Source organism: Antechinus flavipes, chromosome 1 (genome assembly GCF_016432865.1).
Source record: "Antechinus flavipes isolate AdamAnt ecotype Samford, QLD, Australia chromosome 1, AdamAnt_v2, whole genome shotgun sequence".
In the NCBI taxonomy this organism is placed as follows: domain Eukaryota; kingdom Metazoa; phylum Chordata; class Mammalia; order Dasyuromorphia; family Dasyuridae; genus Antechinus; species Antechinus flavipes.
This window is the reverse complement of record NC_067398.1, coordinates 714,858,421-714,880,245: the sequence shown is the minus strand read 5'-3', so window position 1 is coordinate 714,880,245 and position 21,825 is coordinate 714,858,421. Positions and strand designations below refer to the sequence as shown.

General features: G+C 37.4%; 1 protein-coding gene across 6 annotated transcripts in view; it reads right to left on the bottom strand.

Moving 5' to 3' along the window:
• The window catches only part of MTMR3 (myotubularin related protein 3), a 169,667-nt gene that overhangs the window by 59,917 nt on the left and 87,925 nt on the right, over window positions 1-21,825 (bottom strand). For all 6 annotated transcript variants that reach the window (XM_051973086.1, XM_051973088.1, XM_051973090.1 and 3 more), the window contains exon 3: window positions 19-101. In XM_051973086.1, coding sequence (XP_051829046.1) covers window positions 19-21 — 3 coding nt within the window. In that variant the 5' untranslated portion in view covers window positions 22-101. The remainder of the gene's footprint in view (window positions 1-18; window positions 102-21,825) is intronic.

The window sequence follows — 21,825 nt, the reverse complement described above, 5'->3', positions numbered from 1 at the left end:
TTGGCGATTGCTGCTTACCATGACAGGAAGCCCAGGTTAGGAGGAGGATCCTCGCCCTAGCTCAGCAGATGGCAAGGTTCTTCTTCCTGTTCAAGTGAAATCTAGAAAAGAAAAAAGAAAAAAAGTCACTTTTTTTCAGTTAATAACTAAGTCTATGGATTTAATGTGCTCACCAAAACCAACTTGACTAATTTCCATTCTAGTGCTATATAGACCCAATAATTCACTTTTTAAAATCCCACTGGTCTTAATCAATTCCTGAGCAAATAATGTCTTAGCTTATACTGAGGAATTAAAATCAGTCTGATTATGCTGATTAGAAGATTCCCTTCTGCAAAAAGACTGTTTTGTGGTTCATTTCATAAACCAAGTGATATCCATAAAAAGGGAACTGAGAAAGCAAAAACTCCAGACATAAAAATTAATTGGTTTTATTCATACACAGAAAGATCCCCTACAACTCATGAATGATTAGCTGGTTTTGGAAAATTATTCATTCCTTATCTAAAGGTAGAAGATAACTTATTTGGTGAACACTACATCTGATTTAAAAGTATATCATAATCAATTTTCAAACCTAAACCTCTTTCTTACATGTTAACAGTTATAACGCATTGTGTATCTCACCAAATCAAATGATAAAATACAAGGTTGGCAAGGCAGACTAATGCCAGAGAATGGAAAGTTCCGAATATCAAGCTACAAAGGTGGAATTCCCAGACAAGATCCAGGAGGCGATGGAGAGTCACCCAAGATACTGGGAGTGATTAAAGAGTTATTTTAAGACTGTTCCAGTATAATTACTGCCCTACTCAAACTATAGTGGTTGCTTATTGCGTCTAAGAATGCCTCTGACATTCAAAGCTCTGAAACCTGACCCCCACCCCCTTCCTTTCCAGACTTCTTCCATCTTATCCTTCACCAGGGACTCCCCGATTCAATGACACCAGCTCCTAGTCATCCCACAAACCAGACCCTGCATTCATTAGCTCTGGGAATTGTCACTGGCTGTTTTCCAGATCTGGTGTACTCTCCTTCCTCCTTGCCAAGTCCTGACCTCCCTGGCTTCCTTTAACTAACAATTAAAATTCCACCTTCCACAAGAAAGCTCCAAGTCCTCTTAATTCCAGAGTCTTCCCTCTATAAATGATTTCCTATTTATCCTGCATATTGTATCTATTTGTATTCATGTCTCCATTAGATTGTAAGTTACTCGATGGCAAGGACTTCAAGGTCATTGATAAATGTTTACTACTTGATTTTGTGGGGGGGGGTGGGGTAGAAACTGGTTCAGGGGAGACCTGTAGGAAGTTACGGCACTGTTCTAGACATGAAGTGACAGGGAGCAAGATTTCCAGCAAATAATCTTAGTGACTTAGGGACAGAAAGAGGAAAGAATCAGAAAGTTCAAGGGTGAGTTTGAGGATAGTGACTGATGATGGCAAGGAGATGTAATCTCATCTCAAAATACATAGTGTTTGGTTGATTTTTTGTTCCATTTATATTATTGGGAGTAAATGTGTATATATTGTCTGCATTCAAATTTTAGTGGGTTTTTTTTTAATGGGGGAAAAGGAGAGAAAATGGAATTCTCATCTAACTTTTTTCACGACATTAAAATGTGATTTTATTTCAGATTCTCATTCTCTCCCTCTCATTTCCTCTGCTATTAAGAAAGCAAGAAAAACAAAACCTATTACAAGCATGTATGCAAAACAAATTCTTGCACTGGCTCCATCAAGAAGTCTGCAAAGCTAAAGTTAGGTCATCACCACTCTAATAGGAGATGAGCAACATGTTTCATCATGAGTCCCCTGGACTTGTGGTTGGCTGTTAACTATGATAAGGAGGCATGACTTCAACTCAGCCTTAGACCCTAATTAGCTGTGTGATCCTGAGCAAGTCACTTAATTCTATTTGCCTTAATCTACTGAAGAAGAAAATGACAAACCATTTTGTCAGTATCTTTACCATGGACAGTATGGTCCATAAGGTCATAAAGAGTCAGACACAATTGAACATTACTCTGAGAAGAGTTCTTGCAAGGCTGTTTATCTTCATATTTTTGCTACTGTATAAATCTTCTGCTTCTGCTTACTTCATTCTCTATCAGTTCATACAAATATTTCCAGGCTTTTCTGAAATCACCTCCATCATTTTATAGTATAGCAGTATTTTATCACATTCTCTGACCACAATTTGTTTAACCAGTGCCCAATTAATGATCAACCTTTCCAATTTCCAACCACAAAGAGCTGATCACACACACACACACACACACACACACACACACAGAGAGAGAGAGAGAGAGAGAGAGAGAGAGAGAGAGAGAGAGAGAGAGAAATATTTATTTCCTACGTGGGCCCCTTTCCTCTTTTTCTGAGCTTTTTGAGGTATGGGTCTGGTAGTGATATCTTACCAAGTATTTATTATTAATGTCAAGTAAAAGAATGAAACTTGATGAGATCAAGTCAATGCAGCATTTGGCTAAAAATATAAATAAATAAAATAAAATCTCTCTTTTTAAGAGGACAACATTACAGAATAAATTAATGAAAGCAGCTCTCCAAGGTACTCCCTTCCTTCCCCTTCCAGGTTTGCTTTCCTACAGATGAATTCTTCAATGTTGGGTGTGTTTAGCAGAGAATTGATACCCTCTGTAAAGGTCTCACTTTGCCATGCTCTGTCAGTAATCCCAGCCATGTTCCCGAGTTAAATTTTCCCTATAAAATCTATTGATGAGCCATCTCATAGCTGCTGCTTTCCTTTGGGTCAGCCCACTACAGCATTCTGCCTCGAGGTATCTTTCCTCTTCCCTGTCCCCCATGCCAAATGCTCTTTCTCCTAACTCCACTATACTTCCCAACCCCATTTCTCTTCCTTATAGCTAACTCTCTGGGGTTCTAAATGCCTTTTAGGTTTTAGTATGATAGCTAGGGACATGCCCAATTTCTTAGGATTCTTCCATTCCACTGGGTAACCGAGTTCCACTGAGGAGCTTTCTTTCAAGTGCTCTTCCACTCTTTCATATTTACCATTCCTGGTGTCTATTGTATCCCTTCACTTTGTCTATAATCTATTCCCCTAAATTAATCCATCTTTTGCCAAAGAGAATGGCCACTGAATTATTCACATGACTGAAGTACATCACTGCTAACCCACATGGACACAAAGACTAGCAGATGATAAAATTCAAGAAACATTCCCCTCCAATCTGCAAGCAAAGATTTAATGACCCTATCCTAGATATATAACCCTGTGCGGTAAGCAATAGAAGTCTAATTACAGCCATTTTACGGATGAGAATGTCAACACCCTGACAAGTCAGTAATTTTCCTATAATCACATTAGCAATAAAGGTCTGAAGCAAAAGTCAAACTCCTGATTCGAGTTCCACTACACTATATTGCCTCTCAATTGGAAGAGTTATATAAATATGTATACGATATATGTAAAATAGATTTAATTAGGTAATTCTGGATAATTTTTTCAGCATATATTTCAACAATTTCATTTCAGAGGTATACTTTATATTTTGATATGCACATGACCCTCTGTGTCTATTCAATCAATTACAATGGCTCCCTATTACCTCCAGGACCCAATCCAAAACTCTGCTGGGCTGGACACCACCTACTTTTTCCAGTTTTTTAACACCTTAGCCTCCACCACATATTCTACAATCCAGTAAAACTCTTTGTTGCTGGTCCTCAAATACAGCACTTCAACTGCTGACTCCAAGCATTTTTTTTTTTTTGGTTGTCCCCCAGGCCTAGAATTCTCTGCCTCCTCCTCTTTACCTCCTTGGCTTCCTTAAAGTCTCAGCTAAAATCAGACCTTCTTCAAGAAGCCTTTCCTGGTCCCTTCATGCTCTTGCCTTCCCTCAGTTATCTGCAATTTATCCTGTCTAGAGCTGTTTGGACAGTTTGCTCACATAATTTACACAGAGTTGTTTCTCCTTAGCCTGCAAGTTCCTTGGGCAATCTGAGGCTGTCTTTTGTCTGTCTTTATATCTCTAGTACTTAGCATAGTGCCTGGCATTTAGTATCTGCTTAATAAACATTGGCTGACAATGCTAGATACCATTAGTCGAAGTCTTCTCCTCGATCTCCCCGAAGCCTCTCTTCCCATCTACACTATCCCTCTTTCTCAGTTTCCTTTGCTACAAGACTTTCATCCAGGGGGAGTAGCCCAGAGGTCTCTGTTCTGGGTTCTCTTCTATAGCATGACTGAGCAATCTCATCAGTTCCCACGGATTCAGTCATCTCGTCAATGCAGAAGACTCTTGGGTGGATATATCTCAATCTCACCTTTCTGTCGCCTCTTGCCCCATGGTCCAGAGCATGGCACAGTTCCTGGTCCCTAGCAGGCTAAGTCCCTGCTATTTATTAAGTATAAATGTTTATTGTTTAATCGATTTTCAATTCAACATGCACCCAACGAACGCATAATTCTTTTTCCTCTGACATTCTCTTCTTTCCCACTTTGCACTGATTCTCAGGGGCACGCCCATCCTCCCAGTCACACCTGCTCCTTCAGCTTCCATGTCATTCTTATCCTCACTCACTCTTCCTACCTGTCTCTGACGTCCAATCAGCCAAGCCTTGTAGCTTATTCTATCTTCTTCTCTCCTCTTGACACTGGCCCCCTACCTCACACCTGCACTCCTGAAAAGAGCCTGCGAGTTGGTCTCCCTTCCTCAAGTTTCGCCCCACTTCCCCATCCCATATTCCAATGTCAAAATGACATACCTACAAGCACAAAAACCTCCAGGGTTCCCTAATGCCTCCATGATCAAATATAAAATCTTCATAACCTGATCCTTCCTCTACACCTTCCTCCACCCGCTCCCTACACTAAATCTTGGGGCACTGGCCTCCTTCCCATTTTCCCATCACAACCCTCCATCTCCTAACTTTCTCCTCATTAGGCCTGTCCCTTAGGCTAGAAATATTGTTCCTCCTCAATTCTACTTCCAGCTTCCTTCAAGTCTGTTAAAATGCCACCTCTTACAAGAAGCCCTTCTCATTCCCTTTAATATAAGTTCCTTGTCTTGATTGATTATTCCCAAGTTATTTGAACATGGTTGTCTGCGTCTGTCTTCCCCACTAAGACTGGGAGCTTACTGAGGGCAGAAGCTGGTTTCCCCCATCTTTCTATCCCCCAGAGCTAAGTGATGGCACATGATAAAATACTTGTTGGCTGAGGAGTGAAAGGAAGACTAGCATCACTCAGAGTATATGTGAGAAAGTAAGGTATAGGAAGACTAGAAATGTAGGAAGGAGCTAGATCATATAGGCCTTTGAATGCCAAGCAGAGCATTTTGTATTTGATCCTGGAGGTAATAGGAAACCATGGGAATTTAGTGAGTATGTGTATGACATGTTCAGACCTGTGAGTTAGGAAAAATCACTTTGACACCTGAGTAGAAAACGGGTTATAATGTAGAGTCAAAATACGTCAATGAACCACAATTCAAATGTCAACTCTAAATAAAATCCATGTATGCAACCAGTGCTGAGGAAAATAAAATATGGCATGTAAAAGCACAACAGAATCTGTGCCATTATGACAAAAGCTAGATTCAAGTGGAAAGAAACAGATAGTTCTTGCAGCATACACCAGAAGTTTTTTTTTCAAAGTTTTTTCCAAGTTTAAAGAACTGCAGACAACCACCACATGAAAGACCACTCCAACTAACTAATAAGAAAAATGCAAATCAAAATAACCATAAGGTCTCACCCTGTAAAGAGACAAGGATGACAAATTGGCAATAACCAATGTTTCAAGGCTTTGGGGATAATAGACACACTAATCTGTGAACCAGCACAACCATTTTGGAAATCAATTTGTAATTATGCAAATAAAGTGACTAAAATGTCTATATCCTCTGACCTAAAGACTCCATTACGGGCTTATATCTCCAAGGAAGCAACTAATAAGAAAGTTACCATATGAAGTACACTAAAATATTGACAGCAGCATTTTTTTTGTGTGTGTGTGTGATAGCTAAGAATTGGAAACAAAGTTAATGGCCATTGCTTGGAAGATAGCTAAACAAATTATGGTACGTGAATGTAACAGAAATGACCAAGCTGTAAGAAATAATATGTATAATGAATACAAAGAAGAATAGAAAGATGTGTATGAACTGATACAGAGTGAAGTCTTCAGAGCAAAGAAAACAAACTACATAATGATTATAGCAATGTAAATGGAAAGAACCACACACAAATCAAAAATGAAAGTAGCAAAAGTATAAAGCTGATGCATGAGTCAAATAAGGAGATATGAAAAGACACCCTCTATCTTCCCCTCATGGACTTGGGAGGTGAACAGATGTCACATACTGAACAGGTTTTCAGACTTTCAATGCAGTGATCAATTATCAAATTTTTATTCTTCTTTCTTGGTCTTCAAAAAAAAAAATACTGTAATTTGGATTGATGAATGCTGGGGCGGGGAAGAACCTTGGGGTAAACTCTGAAGCTATAAAAACAACAGACATCAATAAAAATTTATTTTTAACAAAAGGAAAAGATGCAGAAAATTATAAAAACAAACATGAGTTGCTGGGGCTAAAAATTGCATCAGCTGGAGGCTAAGAGGTGGGAGCCAAGAAAGATGTTGCTTTTATTGTCTAAATCATTCAAAGACCTGAGAATGGTGCAACCCGTGTAGCCATCCTAAGACGTGACTTTCATATGGCAAACCATCCATAGCAATTCCTGTAGGTAACATCTTAACAATAAGATTTCTATTATTGAAGCAAATCTTTGGCACTTCATTAAAAAACCCCAAACCCTCACAAGTTGACTTCTCTAACCTAGTCTTTCTTCCTAGCTAAAGAAATGCTTGTCTCAGGATGACAACTGGGCTGTCTAGACTTCTGGCAGACAGATGCCTAATGAGGCAATAGCCGCCCGGGGGTCTAGTAATATATGTATTTCAAGCTGCACCTCACAGAAAGCCTGTGTTCTATGAGCATCAGCACGAGGTTTTTTAGCTACAACCAGGAAAGCAACTTGTTCAACATTCCAGGCAGCCTCTGTCCAGCATCTCGCCAGCCCAGGAAGAATGTGAGCGAACCCCTTAACCGCTCCAAGGACACTATCCCACCCTGGCTCAACTCCCAAGGCTAGTGTGAGATACAAGACATTGTATACTGAGCAGTTATAAAGTAAGAGTAAACAACTGGCAACTATAAGCATGAGGAAATGCTTATAGGAAATATGAGAATTGGTTCATGGATCAAACAAAGTTAGAGTACCCAAAATATTATGGAACCAGCAGGTTGGGAATGACCTTAGGGGAATTTTCAAATAGAATCCAGCCTCAAGAAGGCCTGCCACCAATCATCCTCCCCATGCACTGGCCACTGTCCAGACCTTCCACCCTCAATGAGAATCTTATAACAGTCTTTAACAGTCCTGTGAAGAATCCTTCCCTGTAACTAAATCAGTCTCCAGCTTACTTCTCCTGGCCTCTAGCACATTTGAGGCACTCAACATATATTTGCAAGGTGACTGACCGACTAGTGCTATAATCATAAGCCATTTCTTTTATTATTAGCAGAGATGAAAAATTCTGGCCACTATTTTCCGATTATTCATTTAGACATTCATTCTGGGCCATCCTTGCTGAATATAAAGCACAGATACAAATACAACAAACAATGGCACAAACAATTCCCATTCTCTTTTGAAAAAGTCAAACAACTAAATCAGCTCATGTTTTATGTCTCCTGCAATTGATTAATTAAGTCAAACAAACTTCTTGTCGTTAGCAACTTTCAGTCCCTAGTTGGAGTTTTCTTGGCAAAGATGCCAGAGTGATTTGCCATTTTCTTCTCCAGCTCATTTTATAGATGAGGAAACTCATGAGGAAAAGGTTTAAGTGACTTGCCCAGGGTCACACAGGTAATTGGTGTCTGAGGAAGTCTCGAATCTTTCTGACTCTAGGTACAGGCTCTATTCAGGGCCAACTAGCTGCTACCTAGAAGGAAGCCAAGAGGTGGAGCTGAGAAGGGAACAGTCTTCCTAGCAAGGGTATATCCAGAAAAAATGCTCCAAGTTGGATGGAGTGTCTTCTGCATGAAATTGCCAAGTAAGTATCATTAGACTGTAGTTATTCCTGAAAAAAACCTAAAGTACGCACCAAACTAAATAGAAACAAAAATTCCAATGAGAAACCAAAGTATGTGAATTCTCTTACTTGAGACATACAGAAAAAAATCGGCCAGCAGCCCACGAGCAATCAGAAAGAAGACTGCTGAAGGCTAGAGTCAAGGTAGGACAAATTAACAGCCATGTAGAGGGACAAAAGGGACCAATGACCCCTTACAAGCCTGCATGGTGTGTGAGAAACAACAAAAGCATCAGGCCTCCCAAAAAGCCCTTGGAAGCCAAACATCCAAAGCAGGTGCTTTAGAACTAGGGAAAGCAGGGCAGGAGCCCAGGCTCCAGATGAACCCCAGCATTCTGTCCTGAGACAGCCTAAAGAGCCTGAATCTCAAACAAGTAGGGGAACTCTCACCCTAGGAGGTTGGTGGAGTTGGGAGAGCACAGGAACCCAGGGAACCCCAGGGAAGATCAAGCAGAACCTAGCCCTGGCACCAAGTCCCAGCTCTAGCTATTATATGAATCATCATCATGACAAAACCCAGCCTTGAGAGAGTTAACTCTCTAACTGTAGACACGGTACCAAGGGAAAAAAATGAACTTTGTACAAGTTACAATAAGTTCAAAGAAATGAAGCAAGAAATAAAAACAAGAAGAGAAAAGCTCTGGAAAAAAGAATTAGAAAAAGATTAAGTAGTTTAGAAGAGAAAGTGATTAAGTCTTACCCAAACAATGAGTAACCTGAAACCAAACAGTGAACAATGTGATTCCATATTAGAAGAAAAATCAGGGGAAGAGAAAGGGGAAGAGAAAAAAAAAAAAAAGGGAAAAAGAAGAAGAGTTAAGGGGAAAATATCTGACCTGGAAACGAAGTCAAGAAGAGACAATATAAAAATCACTGGATTCATTGAAAACATGATTTTCTTTCTTTTTTGAGACATTTGGGGTTAAGTGACTTGTCCCCACTCACACAACTAATAAGTGTTAAGTATCTGAGGTCATTTTTGACATTTGATGGAGTTCTGGAAACTCTGGAAATGCTGGAAAGCAATTTAGAACTAGACCAAAAAGACAATAAAACTTTTGGCCCAGCAACAACACTACTAGGTCTGTGTCCCAAAGAGATTAAAAAAAAAAAAGTAAAAACACAAAAATAGTTATGACAAACAACTGGAAAAGTGAGAGGATGTCCATCAATGAGAGAATGGCTGTACAAGCTGTTGTACTGACTATAAGAAAGGAAGAGAAAAGTGGTCTCAGAAAAACATGTGAAAACTTATATGAATTGATGCAAAATGAAATGAGAAGCAAGAGAATATTGTACACAATAACAGCAATACTGTACAAGGATTAACTATGAAAAACAATTATTCTGATCAATACAATGATCCAAAACAATTTCAAAAGAGTTATGGATAAAAAATGCTATCCACCTCCAAAGAGAATTAATGGAGTCTGAGAAGATCAAATACTTTCATTAATTTGAGAGAGAGAGAGAGAGAGAGAGAGAGAGAGAGAATGTGTGTGTTCTGTTTTGCAACATGACTAATATGGAAATGTTTTGCATGATTTTACATATAAAATCAATATCATATTGCTTACCTTCAAGGAATGAGGGAAGGGAGAAAAGGAAAATAAGAATTTAGAATTCAAAATTTTAAATAAGTTTAAAATATTTCTTCATGTAAGTGGGAAATATCTACCTAAATAATTTTTTTTAAAGGAAAACTAAAGAAGTTGGGTCAAGATGTGTTTCCAAAGGAGAAGCATATTATCCACCTCCTGAAAGGGGATGGGCTCATGGTGCAAGGAAAAAAAAAAAAAGATAATTTTGGACATTTCCTCTGTGTGAATTTATTTTGCTTGATTATGCTCATTTACTAAAAGAGTAATTTCTTAAAAGTATTTAATAAGGGGTGGGAATAAGTTCCGAATTTTTTTTAAATTTTATTTTATTTAATAACTTTGTATTGACAGAATCCATGCCAGGGTAATTTTTTACATAAGTTCCGAATTTTAAAAATTATTTTTAAAAGTTTTAAAAGAAATCATCTTTATTGAAGCCAGATCTTGTAATGAAGAGGGCTATCTACATCCAGAGAGAGGACTGTGGGAACCGAGTGTGGATAACATAGCGTTTTTACTCTTTTTATTGTTGTTGTTTGCTTGCATTTTGTTTTCTCTCTCATTTTTCTCCTTTTTGCTCTGATTTTTTTGGTGCAACAAGATAATTATATAAATATGTATACATATATTCGATTATGTGCCATCTAGGGGAGGAGGTAGAAGGGGGTGGTGGAATTTAGAACACAAGGTTTTGCAATGGTCAATGTTGAAAATCTACCCATGCATATGTTTTGAAAATAAAAAGCTTTAATAAAAGAGAAAAAAAAAAATCTGTGTCTCTATGGTATATCTTGTAGACAATTAATATTGAGACCATTATACACTGAACCAATAAGCCCCTCATCTTTTCTTATTCTAACAATTTCAAATGAAATGAAGTAGCTATTTATTTATTCATAATCTTTGGTCCAGGAATCCCAGTACAAGAAATATATCCCAAGAAAGTAAAAAGCATAAAAAGGTTTCATATATACCATAGTATTTCTAGAAATACTTTCCTATAATAGTAAAAGCTGTAAACAAAATGAATGCTTATTGACTAAGGTTTGGCTAGACAGGCGGTGGTATAGGAACTTACCAGAACAGCACTACAGGATCATGGGATCATAGACTAAAGTGAATGAGACCTTAGAGTCATGTGGTAAATTCAATCTTTTCATTTTACAAATGAGGAACTAAAGGCCAAGAGGAAGTTCTAACTAACAACTGTTAGAAATGTGATGTGAACCTAGATTCCCTAATTCACAATCTAACAATTTATTCATTACACTGGGCTGAATACTGACTTAGATGCACTGTAAAAAGAAAAAAGTATAGGAGAAGCAAAAGAGGAGGGAGGAGGTGGAAGTAGAGAGGAAGAAGGAAAGGGAGAGGTGGGGGGGTGGAGACTTAGAATCAAGGGAAGACTTATATGAAAATTAAGCAAGCAGAACACAATGACTATAGTAGTAGTATGTAAGAAAAAAAAAAAACTGAAAAGTGCCCAATATTGGATTAATGGGAATGACTAATAATCTGGTCATAATCCAAAAGATGATGAAATATTTCCTTCGTTTACGAAGAGGTTAGGAGGATGTAGGAAAGAATATCACTAATGTTCTTAGACTCAGCTACTTGATTAATTCATCTGGCTTAACAATCTTGTTACAAGGATTGAATGGACAGAGGATTTTAGGTGAGGTAACTAGGTTTGATGATCTCTCCTGCTTAAGATCTCTGCAATTCCTTATTAGTGGTAGAGAGATGTCAATATCTAATGTCAACACTAGATGAATCTCCAAGATGAGTTAATGAAAGAAAGGCCCTATAGGAAAAGTCAAGCAAATAATTATGCTCATAATGTCCTTCAAACAGCTATCTAGGAATAATCTGGGGATAAACTCTTCTAGATAAGGAGTTTTTAGGTCAGTCACTATGCAATCATTTATCAAGTGTCCACTTAGGTCAGGAATAAATGGCTGAGGCTTTATATTCTACCCTTAATTTTTTTTTTAATTGGTGCAATTTTATTTTATTTTTTAAAATAATTTTTATTCATAGAACTCATGCCAGGGTAATTTTTTACAGCATTATCCCTTGCATTCACTTCTGTTCCAATTTTTCCCCTCCCTCCCTCCATCCCCTCCCCCAGATGGCAAGCAGTCCTTTACATAGGTTGAATAGGTTACAGTATATCCTAGATACAATATATGTGTGCAGAACCTTACAGTTTTCTTATTGCAAAGGGAGAATTGAATTCAGAAGGCATAAATAATCTGGGAAGAAAAACAAAAATGCAAGCAGTTTATATGCATTTCCCAGTGTTCTTTCTTTGGGTGTAGCTGCTTCTGTCCATCTTTGATCAATTAAAGCTCTCTTTATCGAAGAGATCCACTTCCATCAGAATACATTCTCAAACAGTATCGTTGTTGAGGTATATAATGATCTCCTGGTTCTGCTCATTTCACTCAGCATCAGTTCATGTTAAGTCTCGCCAATCCTCTCTGTATTCATCCCACTGGTCATTCCTTACAGAACAATAATATTCCATAACATTCATATACCACAATTTACTCAACCATTCTCCAAATGATGGGCATCCCTTCATTTTCCAGCTTCTAGCCACTACAAACAGGGCTGCCACCAACATTTTGGCACATACAGGTCCCTTTCCCTTCTTTAGCATCTCTTTGGGGTATAAGCCCAGTGGAGACACTGCTGGATCAAAGGGTATACACAGTTTGATAACTCTTTGAGCCTAGTTCCAAATTGCTCTCCAAAATGGCTGGATGTGTTCACAATTCCACCAACAATGTATCAGTGTCCCTGTTTTCCCACATCCCCTCCGACATTCCACATTATCTTTCCCTGTCAGTCTAGCCAATCTGACAGGTGTGTACTGGTATCTCAGAGTTGTCTTAATTTGCATTTCTCTGATTAATAATGATTTGGAGCATCTTTTCATATGGCTATAAATAGTTTCAATTTCTTCGTCTGAGAATTGTCTGTTCATATCCTTTGACCATTTATCAATTGGAGAATGGTTTGATTTCTTATAAATTAGAGTCAATTCTCTATATATTTTGGAAGTGAGGCCTTTATCAGAACCTTTGATTGTAAAAATGTTTTCCCAGTTTATTGTTTCCCTTCTAATCTTGTCTGCATTTGTTTTGTTTGTACAAAAACTTTTCAATTTGATATAATCAAAATTTTCTATTTTGTGGTCAATAGTGATCTCTAGTTCTTCTTTGGTCATAAATTCCTCCCTCTTCCACAGGTCTGAGAGGTAAACTATCCTATGCTCTTCCAATTTATTTATAATCTCATTCTTTATGCCTAGGTCATGAACCCATTTTGACCTCATCTTGGTGTACAGTGTTATGTGTGGGTCAATGCCTAGTTTCTGCCATACTAATTTCCAATTTTCCCAGCAATTTTTGTCAGATAGTGCATTCTTATCCCAGAAACTGGGGTCTTTTCTACCCTTAATTTTAAAAGGTTTTGGTGCAAAATTCTTTTTAAAAGTACAATCTATTTTTCTTGCATTAAATAATGATAACATATGTATGTATGTATAAAAATATATAGCAATTTAGGCATACTAGTTTGAGGGAAGAATCTAACTGGATAAGCAACAAGCTGTAAAGAGCTGAAATTGAGTAGGTATACTAGAATCAGACAATGGAGCACTTAAGGCTAATTACCTATTCGACAATACTCTATTAGCATATGCTTAGAAAATGGCCCTTCCCACTATTCTGTGCTGGCTAGATCTTTTACAACAGATAACTGTAGGGATTAGGGATTAGGGGGTGGAGTCACTTTGGCAGTGGATGAAGAAAAGGGAGGTAGTGGAGAGCTTGTAGCATTCTCGTCCATCCCCTTCACTTCTCCCCATAAAGACCAAGGACTTTTGCTTATCCCGACTTGGGCTGATCCTAAGGCATCCAGGGTGCTAACCCGCATTTCACACACAGCTGTGTAAAAAGAAGACTATGTGGACTAAGGGAGGACTAGATTTGTATTACAATTCTAATACTTACTATTTGTATAATCATACGCAAGCCTTTTAGCTCTTCTGATTTTAATTTCTTCATATGTAAAATGGGGGTTAATACCTACCTCACAGGATTCTATGAGAAAAAGTACTTTTCAGATAATATAGTATTACATAAATTTGAACTATATTATCAAAACAAGCAGATAAGATTGTACTATCATCCCCATTTTCCACCTTAAAAAAAAAAAAGGTGCTAATCTCTTGTAAATTATTTTCACCAGTTAAGAGAGTATAATCATTTGAAAACAGAAAACCCACAAAGATATTAACACAATAATTATGGCTTTAGTGTTCCTCTCTCAGAGATGAACAAATCTAACAGAAAGATAAACAAAATGGAAAATGAAATGAACAAATTCTTGGTTAATTCTGAATGGCGCTATTAAGAATATACATTATTTCTAATTATAAAAGTAAAAAAAGGAACGAATGGATTTTTCCTTAATATAAGTAGTATCTATCTAAACCTAAGAACTAGTCTTCTACATAAAAGTGTTAAATCAGAGTCCTCTCCAATAAGATGGGGGGTAAGGGGAGGATGTTGTTTATTATAATAACACCACTACTATCTGATATAGAGCTAGAAAGGCCAGCTATTGCAAGAAGACAAGGAAAATAAAGGAATAAGCATAGACAAAGAAGAAACAAAGGGACTGCTCAATTTCTGTGGATATGATAGCTTATTCAAAGAATCCTAGGATTCTAGGAGTCTCCTCCCTCCCACCCCCAGCAATTGGGGTTAAGTGACTTGCCCAGGGTCACACAAGAGAGTCAATTTTTAAAAGTTAACTGACACAACTTTGGGGAAAGTTGCAAAATGTTTTTTTTTTTTTTTTTAATAACCTTTTATTGACAGAACCCATGCCAGGGTAATTTTTTACAGCATTATCCTTTGCACTCGCTTCTGTTCCAATTTTTCCCCTCCCTCCTTCCCACCCCTCCCCCAGATGGCAAGCAGTCCTTTACATGTTAAATAGGTTATGGTATATCCTAGATACAATATATGTGTGCAGAACCGAACATTTCTCTTGTTGCATAGGGAGAATTGGATTCAGAAGGTATAAATAACCTGGGAAGAAAAACAAAAATGCAAGCAGTTTATATTCATTTCCCAGTGTTCTTTCTTTGGGTGTAGCTGCTTCTGTCCATCCTTGATCAACTGACACTGAATTAGCTCTCTTTATCGAAGAGATCCACTTCCATCAAAAATACATCCTCATACAGTATCGTTGCCGATGTATATAATGATCTCCTGGTTCTGCTCATTTCACTTAGCATCATTTCACGTAAAGTCTTGCCAATCCTCTCTGTATTCGTCTTGCTGGTCATTTCTTACAGAACAATAATATTCCATAACGTTCATATACCACAATTTACTCAACCATTCTCCAATGGATAGCCATCCATTCATTTTCCAGCTTCTAGCCACTACAAACAGGGCTGCCACAAACATTTTGGCACATACAGGTCTCTTTCCCTTTTTTAGTATCTCTTTGGGGTATAAGCCCAGTAGAAACAATGCTGAATCTAAGGGTATGCACAGTTTGATAACTTTTTGAGCATAGTTCCAAATTGCTCTCCAGAATGGCTAGATGTGTTCACAATTCCACCAACAATGTATCAGTGTCCCTGTTTTCCCACATCCCCTCCAACATTCCGCATTATGAAAATTGCAAAATATAAAATAAAAGCATGTGAATTCAAGAATCTTTATATACATTACCAACAAAACAGCAGTAATAAAGAAAGAGAAATTCTAATTAAAATAACTATAGAGCGTATAAAATAGTTGATCTATATTCCAAGACACCAGAGAAACTATAAGAATACAAAAACAAAATACCTTTTACAGAAATAAAAATAAGCCAAATAACTAGCAATCATTAAATTGTACAAGGGTGAACTAAGCCAATATAATAAAAAGAATAATACTACCTAAATTAATTTATGCATCTAATGCAATGGTATTCAAATTATAAAAGGATTATATTATAGAATTAAACCATAATAAAAACAGAAGAATAAAAAGTTCAGGAATCTCAAAGGAACAAAAATAATGAAGAAATATAGGAAGGAAAGGGGCCTGGAAATACTACAAATTAAACTACTGAGTAATTCCACAGAGGCAGCTAGGTGATGTAATGGATACAGTGCTAGACTTGGAATTAAGGAGATCAGAGTTCAAATCCAACCACAGATAACCCTTCACTGTTTGATCCTGGACAAGTCAATCTCTTTACGATTCATTTTCCTCAACTGCAAGATGGCAATAACAATAGTGCACACCACAACCATCACTTGGACCACCATTACTCTTCCTCCAAAACAATTTGGGACTGGCTAGGAAAAGAAAAGGTAAATCAGTGGATATTATTAGCTACATAACATTAGCTAGCAAAAAACCCTACCAACCTAGTGTTTGATAAATTTAAAAATGTATAGTACAGGGTAGATTTAGTATTATTTTATATTCTATAGAATTCTATAGAAACTAATGTAAGTAAAGTAAAAAATAAATAAATAAAAAGAATTGAAATAAATGGGGAGAAATCTAGCAAGTTTCGCTAACAAAGATCTCAATACCAAGATATATAAGGAACAAATTCACATTTATAAGGCGATGCTATTCCTCAATATATACATGGCCAAAGAGTATAGTTTTCAAATAAAGAAATGCAAGGTAAAAATAGATAAATTTTTAAAATGCTCCATCACTAATAATTAGAGGAATAAAAATTAAAACACCTTTGACTGAGATTTTACTACATATATCAGACTGGCAAAGTTGTGGAATAGCTAAGTAGAGGATAGACTGGAGTGGGGAAAAGACTTGACCTGCAGATCACTGTAATAGTTGAAATGTGACAGCCTGAACCAAGATAGGGACAGTGTCAGAGGAAAGAAGAAAGTATATGCAAGAAAGAGATGGGAATGAGAGGTTAAGGGGGAACAATCAGATCTGAAAAGCAACCGCATGGAGATGAGGAAATCCACGGGAGCCGATGGAGGAATAAGAGTGCCTAGGACAGAAGCTTGGAACACCCATGATTAGCAAGCATGACTTGGGAATCCAACAAAAGAGGAGCAGCCAGGCAAGTGGGAACTAGGAGACAGTGTGCCCCAAACTCTGGAGAGCAGCTTCACATAAATGACAATACTAGGAACCACAATACAAAGTGTTAAGAGGATGAGAGGAAAGTGAAGCCACCAAATGTGAATGGAGTTTAATCACAAAAAAGTAGAGAGAGAAAACAGATCGATGACGAAGAAAATGTTTTTTGAGAATAGGAGAGACATGGGGATGTTTGTAGCCAATGGACAGGGAGAAGCTGAGGTTTATGAGATTACAGATGACAGGGCAGCAGTCTCCAGAATGAGCCGAGTTAGGAAATATCATTTGTGTCAGCAGAAGAATTGCCTTGGCAAGAAAAAGGGCCACCTTTTCATGTGAGACAAGGGGTGACGGACAGAAGAGGTTCATGGCAAAGGCCTCCATTTGTTCATGGAAATAAGAGGCCAAGTTCTCATCGGAGAACCAAGATGGGGAGCTCTGGGAGTTTTGAGTTGGGATACCAAGATTTGGAAGGCTGTCTGTTGTCAGTGGGCCACTGAGACAATTAGGAAGGTAGAAAATGACTCCTTTCCAGCAGGGAGAGCCCAGGTGATACTGTGTAATACAAACTTGGAGCAGGCAGCCCGTGTGTAGGAGCAAAAGCTGAAGAAAGTGAAACCCAAGTCTGGGTTTAGCGCAATTTCTGGCACATATTAAGCACTTAATAAATGCTTGCTGTTTGACAGACAGATAAAATATTAGACAACACGATGGTTGCTGACTGCAACCAGCCTGCATGGAACCACCAAAAGCAGGCTGTGCCATACTCACCTTGTTTCCTTTTTAGATAGGTTTGCTAAGCTATAGGTTCAAAGAATGCTACTTTAGCAAAACATCTGACCAAATCTTATTATGTTTTGGTGTGAAGATAGAGACCATCATGTTCTTCTTATTTCTGTGTGTGTCCTAAACCCTCTGGTCCCATGGACCCTTCTCAGAATATGCATTGTCTACATTCACAATTAAAGGAAAAGTTAACTTTCAGTTAGAGGTCATTAAAAATAAAGATGGAACTTTTCCTCCTCCAAGCTCATGGACTTCTTGAAATCTATCCATGGACCAAAATACTCTCCCTATTTTTCTGTAGTTGCTAAGGAGAAAATGTAGCTGCCCATTAACTGAAAAATGACTAAACACACTGCAGGACATGAGTACAATGGATTATTAATGTCCTCTAAGGCAGGGCTTCTTAACTTTTTCCTTTGATGATCCCTTTTTGCCTGAGAAATTTTTACATGACTCCAAATATGTTGGTATACAAAATGGGTATACAAATCAATTTACTGAGTTTTTTTTTTTACTAATAAATCATTTTTCAATCCTCACATTCAGTTATGAGGTCAAGTTCAAGAAGTTCAACTCTAAGGAGTGATACCTCTGAAGAAATAGAGAAGCATGGGAAGGCCTGAGGAAGTGGAGCTATAAAAATAAGAACATTGATAACATAAGTAGCGCACACCATGCACAGGAAACCAAATACTCTGCAAGTATAAATCTGGCCCCAAAGCAGAGAGGACAGAATGGGCCTCCTGTTCCTCTCAAAGAAGTGGGAGGTAGAATACTGCAGATATTATCAGATCTGGCCAATACATAGGTTGCTTTTTCCTGATTTTTTACCTTCCTTTTAAAGCATGGCTCTCTGGGAAGGGGAAATAGGGAGATATGTTCTTAGAAATAAAGATAACATTAAAAGAAAAGATATCAATGAACATTAAAAAAGAAAATATAAAATCTCTTTCATTATTTAAAGAAGATGGGATTGTTTGGTCATTGTCAATGATCTTGGAAAGACCAAGGAGAATGGAGACAAAATAGAAATGGATAAAAGTAATAATACTAAGAAAAACAAAAGAGAAAGGAATCATCAAGGAGAGATAGGCATAATGACTCATGAAAGCAAAGTTATGGAAATAGGGTTCTTTGCCATCCTTGCATCCTGACAGCTGGCAAAACTGGCAAAACCTAGCAAGCCCTTCTCAGAATATTTGTTGCCTATATCCGTAAATGAAGGAAATACCAAATTTCAGTCAGTAGAAATAACTAATTTGTTTTCCCATTTGGGACTTGTTCCCAAGTTCTCAAATCCTAAGTTAGGAAACCATGTTACAGAATGTATTTTTTCCCCAATTAATAGTATTTTATTTTTTATTTATTTTTTATATTTTATATATATATATATGTATATATATATATATACACACACATATATAATGCTATATAATATATATAATATATTAATAAATATTTTATATTTATTATTTATTTTCCCCAATTACATGTAAAGATAGTTTTCAACATTCACAAGATTGAGTTCCAAATTTTCTTTGTCCCTCCTTACCATCTTCCTTCCCAAAGACAGCAAATAATCTGATGTTATACACAAAAAATTTTATTAGTTATCTTGTAAAAAAAGACTCAGAACAAAAGGGAATCAGAACACAAGAAAGAAAAAACAAAAAGCGAAAATAGTATGCTTCAATTTGCATTCAGGCTCCATAGTTCTCTCCCTGGATGTGGATGGCATGTTTTATCACAAGTCTTTTGGAAATGTCTTGGACCATCATATTGCTGAGAAGAGCTCAGTCTAATATAGTTGATTATCACATAATCTTGCTGTTATTGTCTACAATGTTCTCTTGGTTCTGCTCACTTCACTCCACATCAGTTCATGTAAGTTTTTTTAGGTATTTCTGAAATCATCCTACTCATTTCTTATAGCACAACAGTATTCCATTAAAATAACACAACTTGTTCAGCCATTCCCCAACTGATGGGCATTCCCCTAGTTTCCAATTCTTTGCCACTACAAAAAGAGCTGCAAACATTTTTGCCCACATGGGTCCTTTCCCTTTTTTTATGATCTCTTTGGGATATGGACGAAGTAGTGGTATTGCTGGATCAAAGGGAATGCACAATTTTGTAACCCTTTGGACACAGTTCCAAATTGCTCTCCAGAATGGCCAGACCACTTCACAACTCCAACAACACATCAGTGTTCCAATTCTTCCATATCTTCTGCAACATTTATTTTCCTTTTCTGTCATATAGTATGTATTTTTAAAGGGGTGAATAGAATAGTTAACACCTAAAAAAGGTGAACAGAATATTTATCATCTAAAAAACAGGCATTAATTATACAGAGCAAAGACATTTTTTTTTAAAAGGACAAGCCATAAGAGATAGGGGGTACAATGGCAGAGATGCAGGAAGCATTGCAGTGAGCTCCTCACCAAAATTCCTCCAAAACAGACCCAGGAAATGCATCAAACGAAATCCTGATGTGGAAATCTAAGAAAAAGCCAGCCCAGGCTGACTAACATTGGGAGACAGTAGAGGATACTGAGAATATAGTCTGGCCAGAAACAGCTGTGCCCAAGAAACAGAGGAGGTACAAGACCTTCCATACTAGGGAGGAAAAAAATTGCCAACTGGCAGCTTTGTCACCCACTCCCCAGTTCTAGGACATATCCAGGGCAGAAGGAAGATGGGATCTGTGCCCAGGGAAGGTATACCAAGAATCAGCCACAGATCATAGGCAGTATACAGAGAGAGAAGCAAATTCCGAAGCAAGCAGCATCTGTGTGGTTCAGATTTCATGTGCTGAGTAGGGTTTTAATTCTAGCTTCAAGCCTATTCTGAAGTCAGTAGGGGAATAACTAGGGAAGAAATCCTGAACCAAAGGGAAGGCTATAGTTCCATAATTCTGAATCACATTGTTTATTGTTCAGACCCAAAGTCAGGCAGGAACTAGACCTGGGAGAAGGGAAGAAGGGCAATGGAGATGAGTAGTGGTAGTGCTAGGTAAACACAACAATCAGAATTTGCCCTATATCGAACTACTTTGGGAACTCTGAAAAGATTATAGCTGCCTCAACCTGAGTTGTCCTGAAAATCTGGACTAATATTCAGTACCCCCAAAGGGGGAAAAAAATAGTTTTTTTTCTCCTTTCCTCCAGATGTGCGCACAGCCCACACCTGACATCTGAAGTCAAGAAATTAGTTAAAAGAATAAGTCAAAAAAAAAAAAAAAAAAAAAGAATCCCACCATAAAAACCTATTATGGTGACAGGAATGAACTAAACACAAAATTCACTAAGAAGAGACTGACTCCAAAATTTCTTCAAGCACAACTTCAAAGAAAAATATAGCCCAAGCACAAGTTCTGCTAGAATTCTTGGAAGAGATGAATTTTTTTTTTAAAGTTTAAGATGCTTTATAAATGTGTGTGTGTGTGTGTGTGTGTGTGTGTGTGTGTGTGTGTGTGTGTTCTCATTGGGAGAAAGATTAGAAAGGATCTCCACTATCAAAAAAAAAAAAAAAAAAAAAAAAAAAAAAAAACCACAGATCAGTCATTCACCAATAGTGAAGTGGTAAACAGAGATGCAGAGGCAATTTTCAAAAGAAGAAATGCAAACTATCAATATTTGTATGAAAGAATGATCCAAATCGAAAAAGAAAAAAGTTAAAACAAATCATATTCATTATGCTGACAAAAATGACAAGAGACTAAAAAGATCAACATTAAGAAAGGCAGACTGAAAACAGGCCTACTAATAGACTGTTGATAGGATGAAGAATTAATGTAAGAATTCCAGGATGACCCTTGAAAAAACTAGAAAAGCTACTAACCTGTTGATCCAGAAATACTTCTATCAGAAATATGCCCTAACAAGATTATAGAGGGAAAGGTCCCATAGAGACAAAAATATTCATATCAACACAAAACTGGGTGAATATTAACAGAATATTATATTCTTCCAAATATGAGAATTTAGAATCACTGAGGAAACTCAAACAGATGCAAAGTGAAACTTGCAAAACTTACATAATAATATAAAAGGGAAAAAAAAGTGAAGGACATTAGGGAGTTTTCTGCCTTTCTTTGCGTCTTAGCATAATTCCTGGCACACTGTAGTCACTTAATAAAT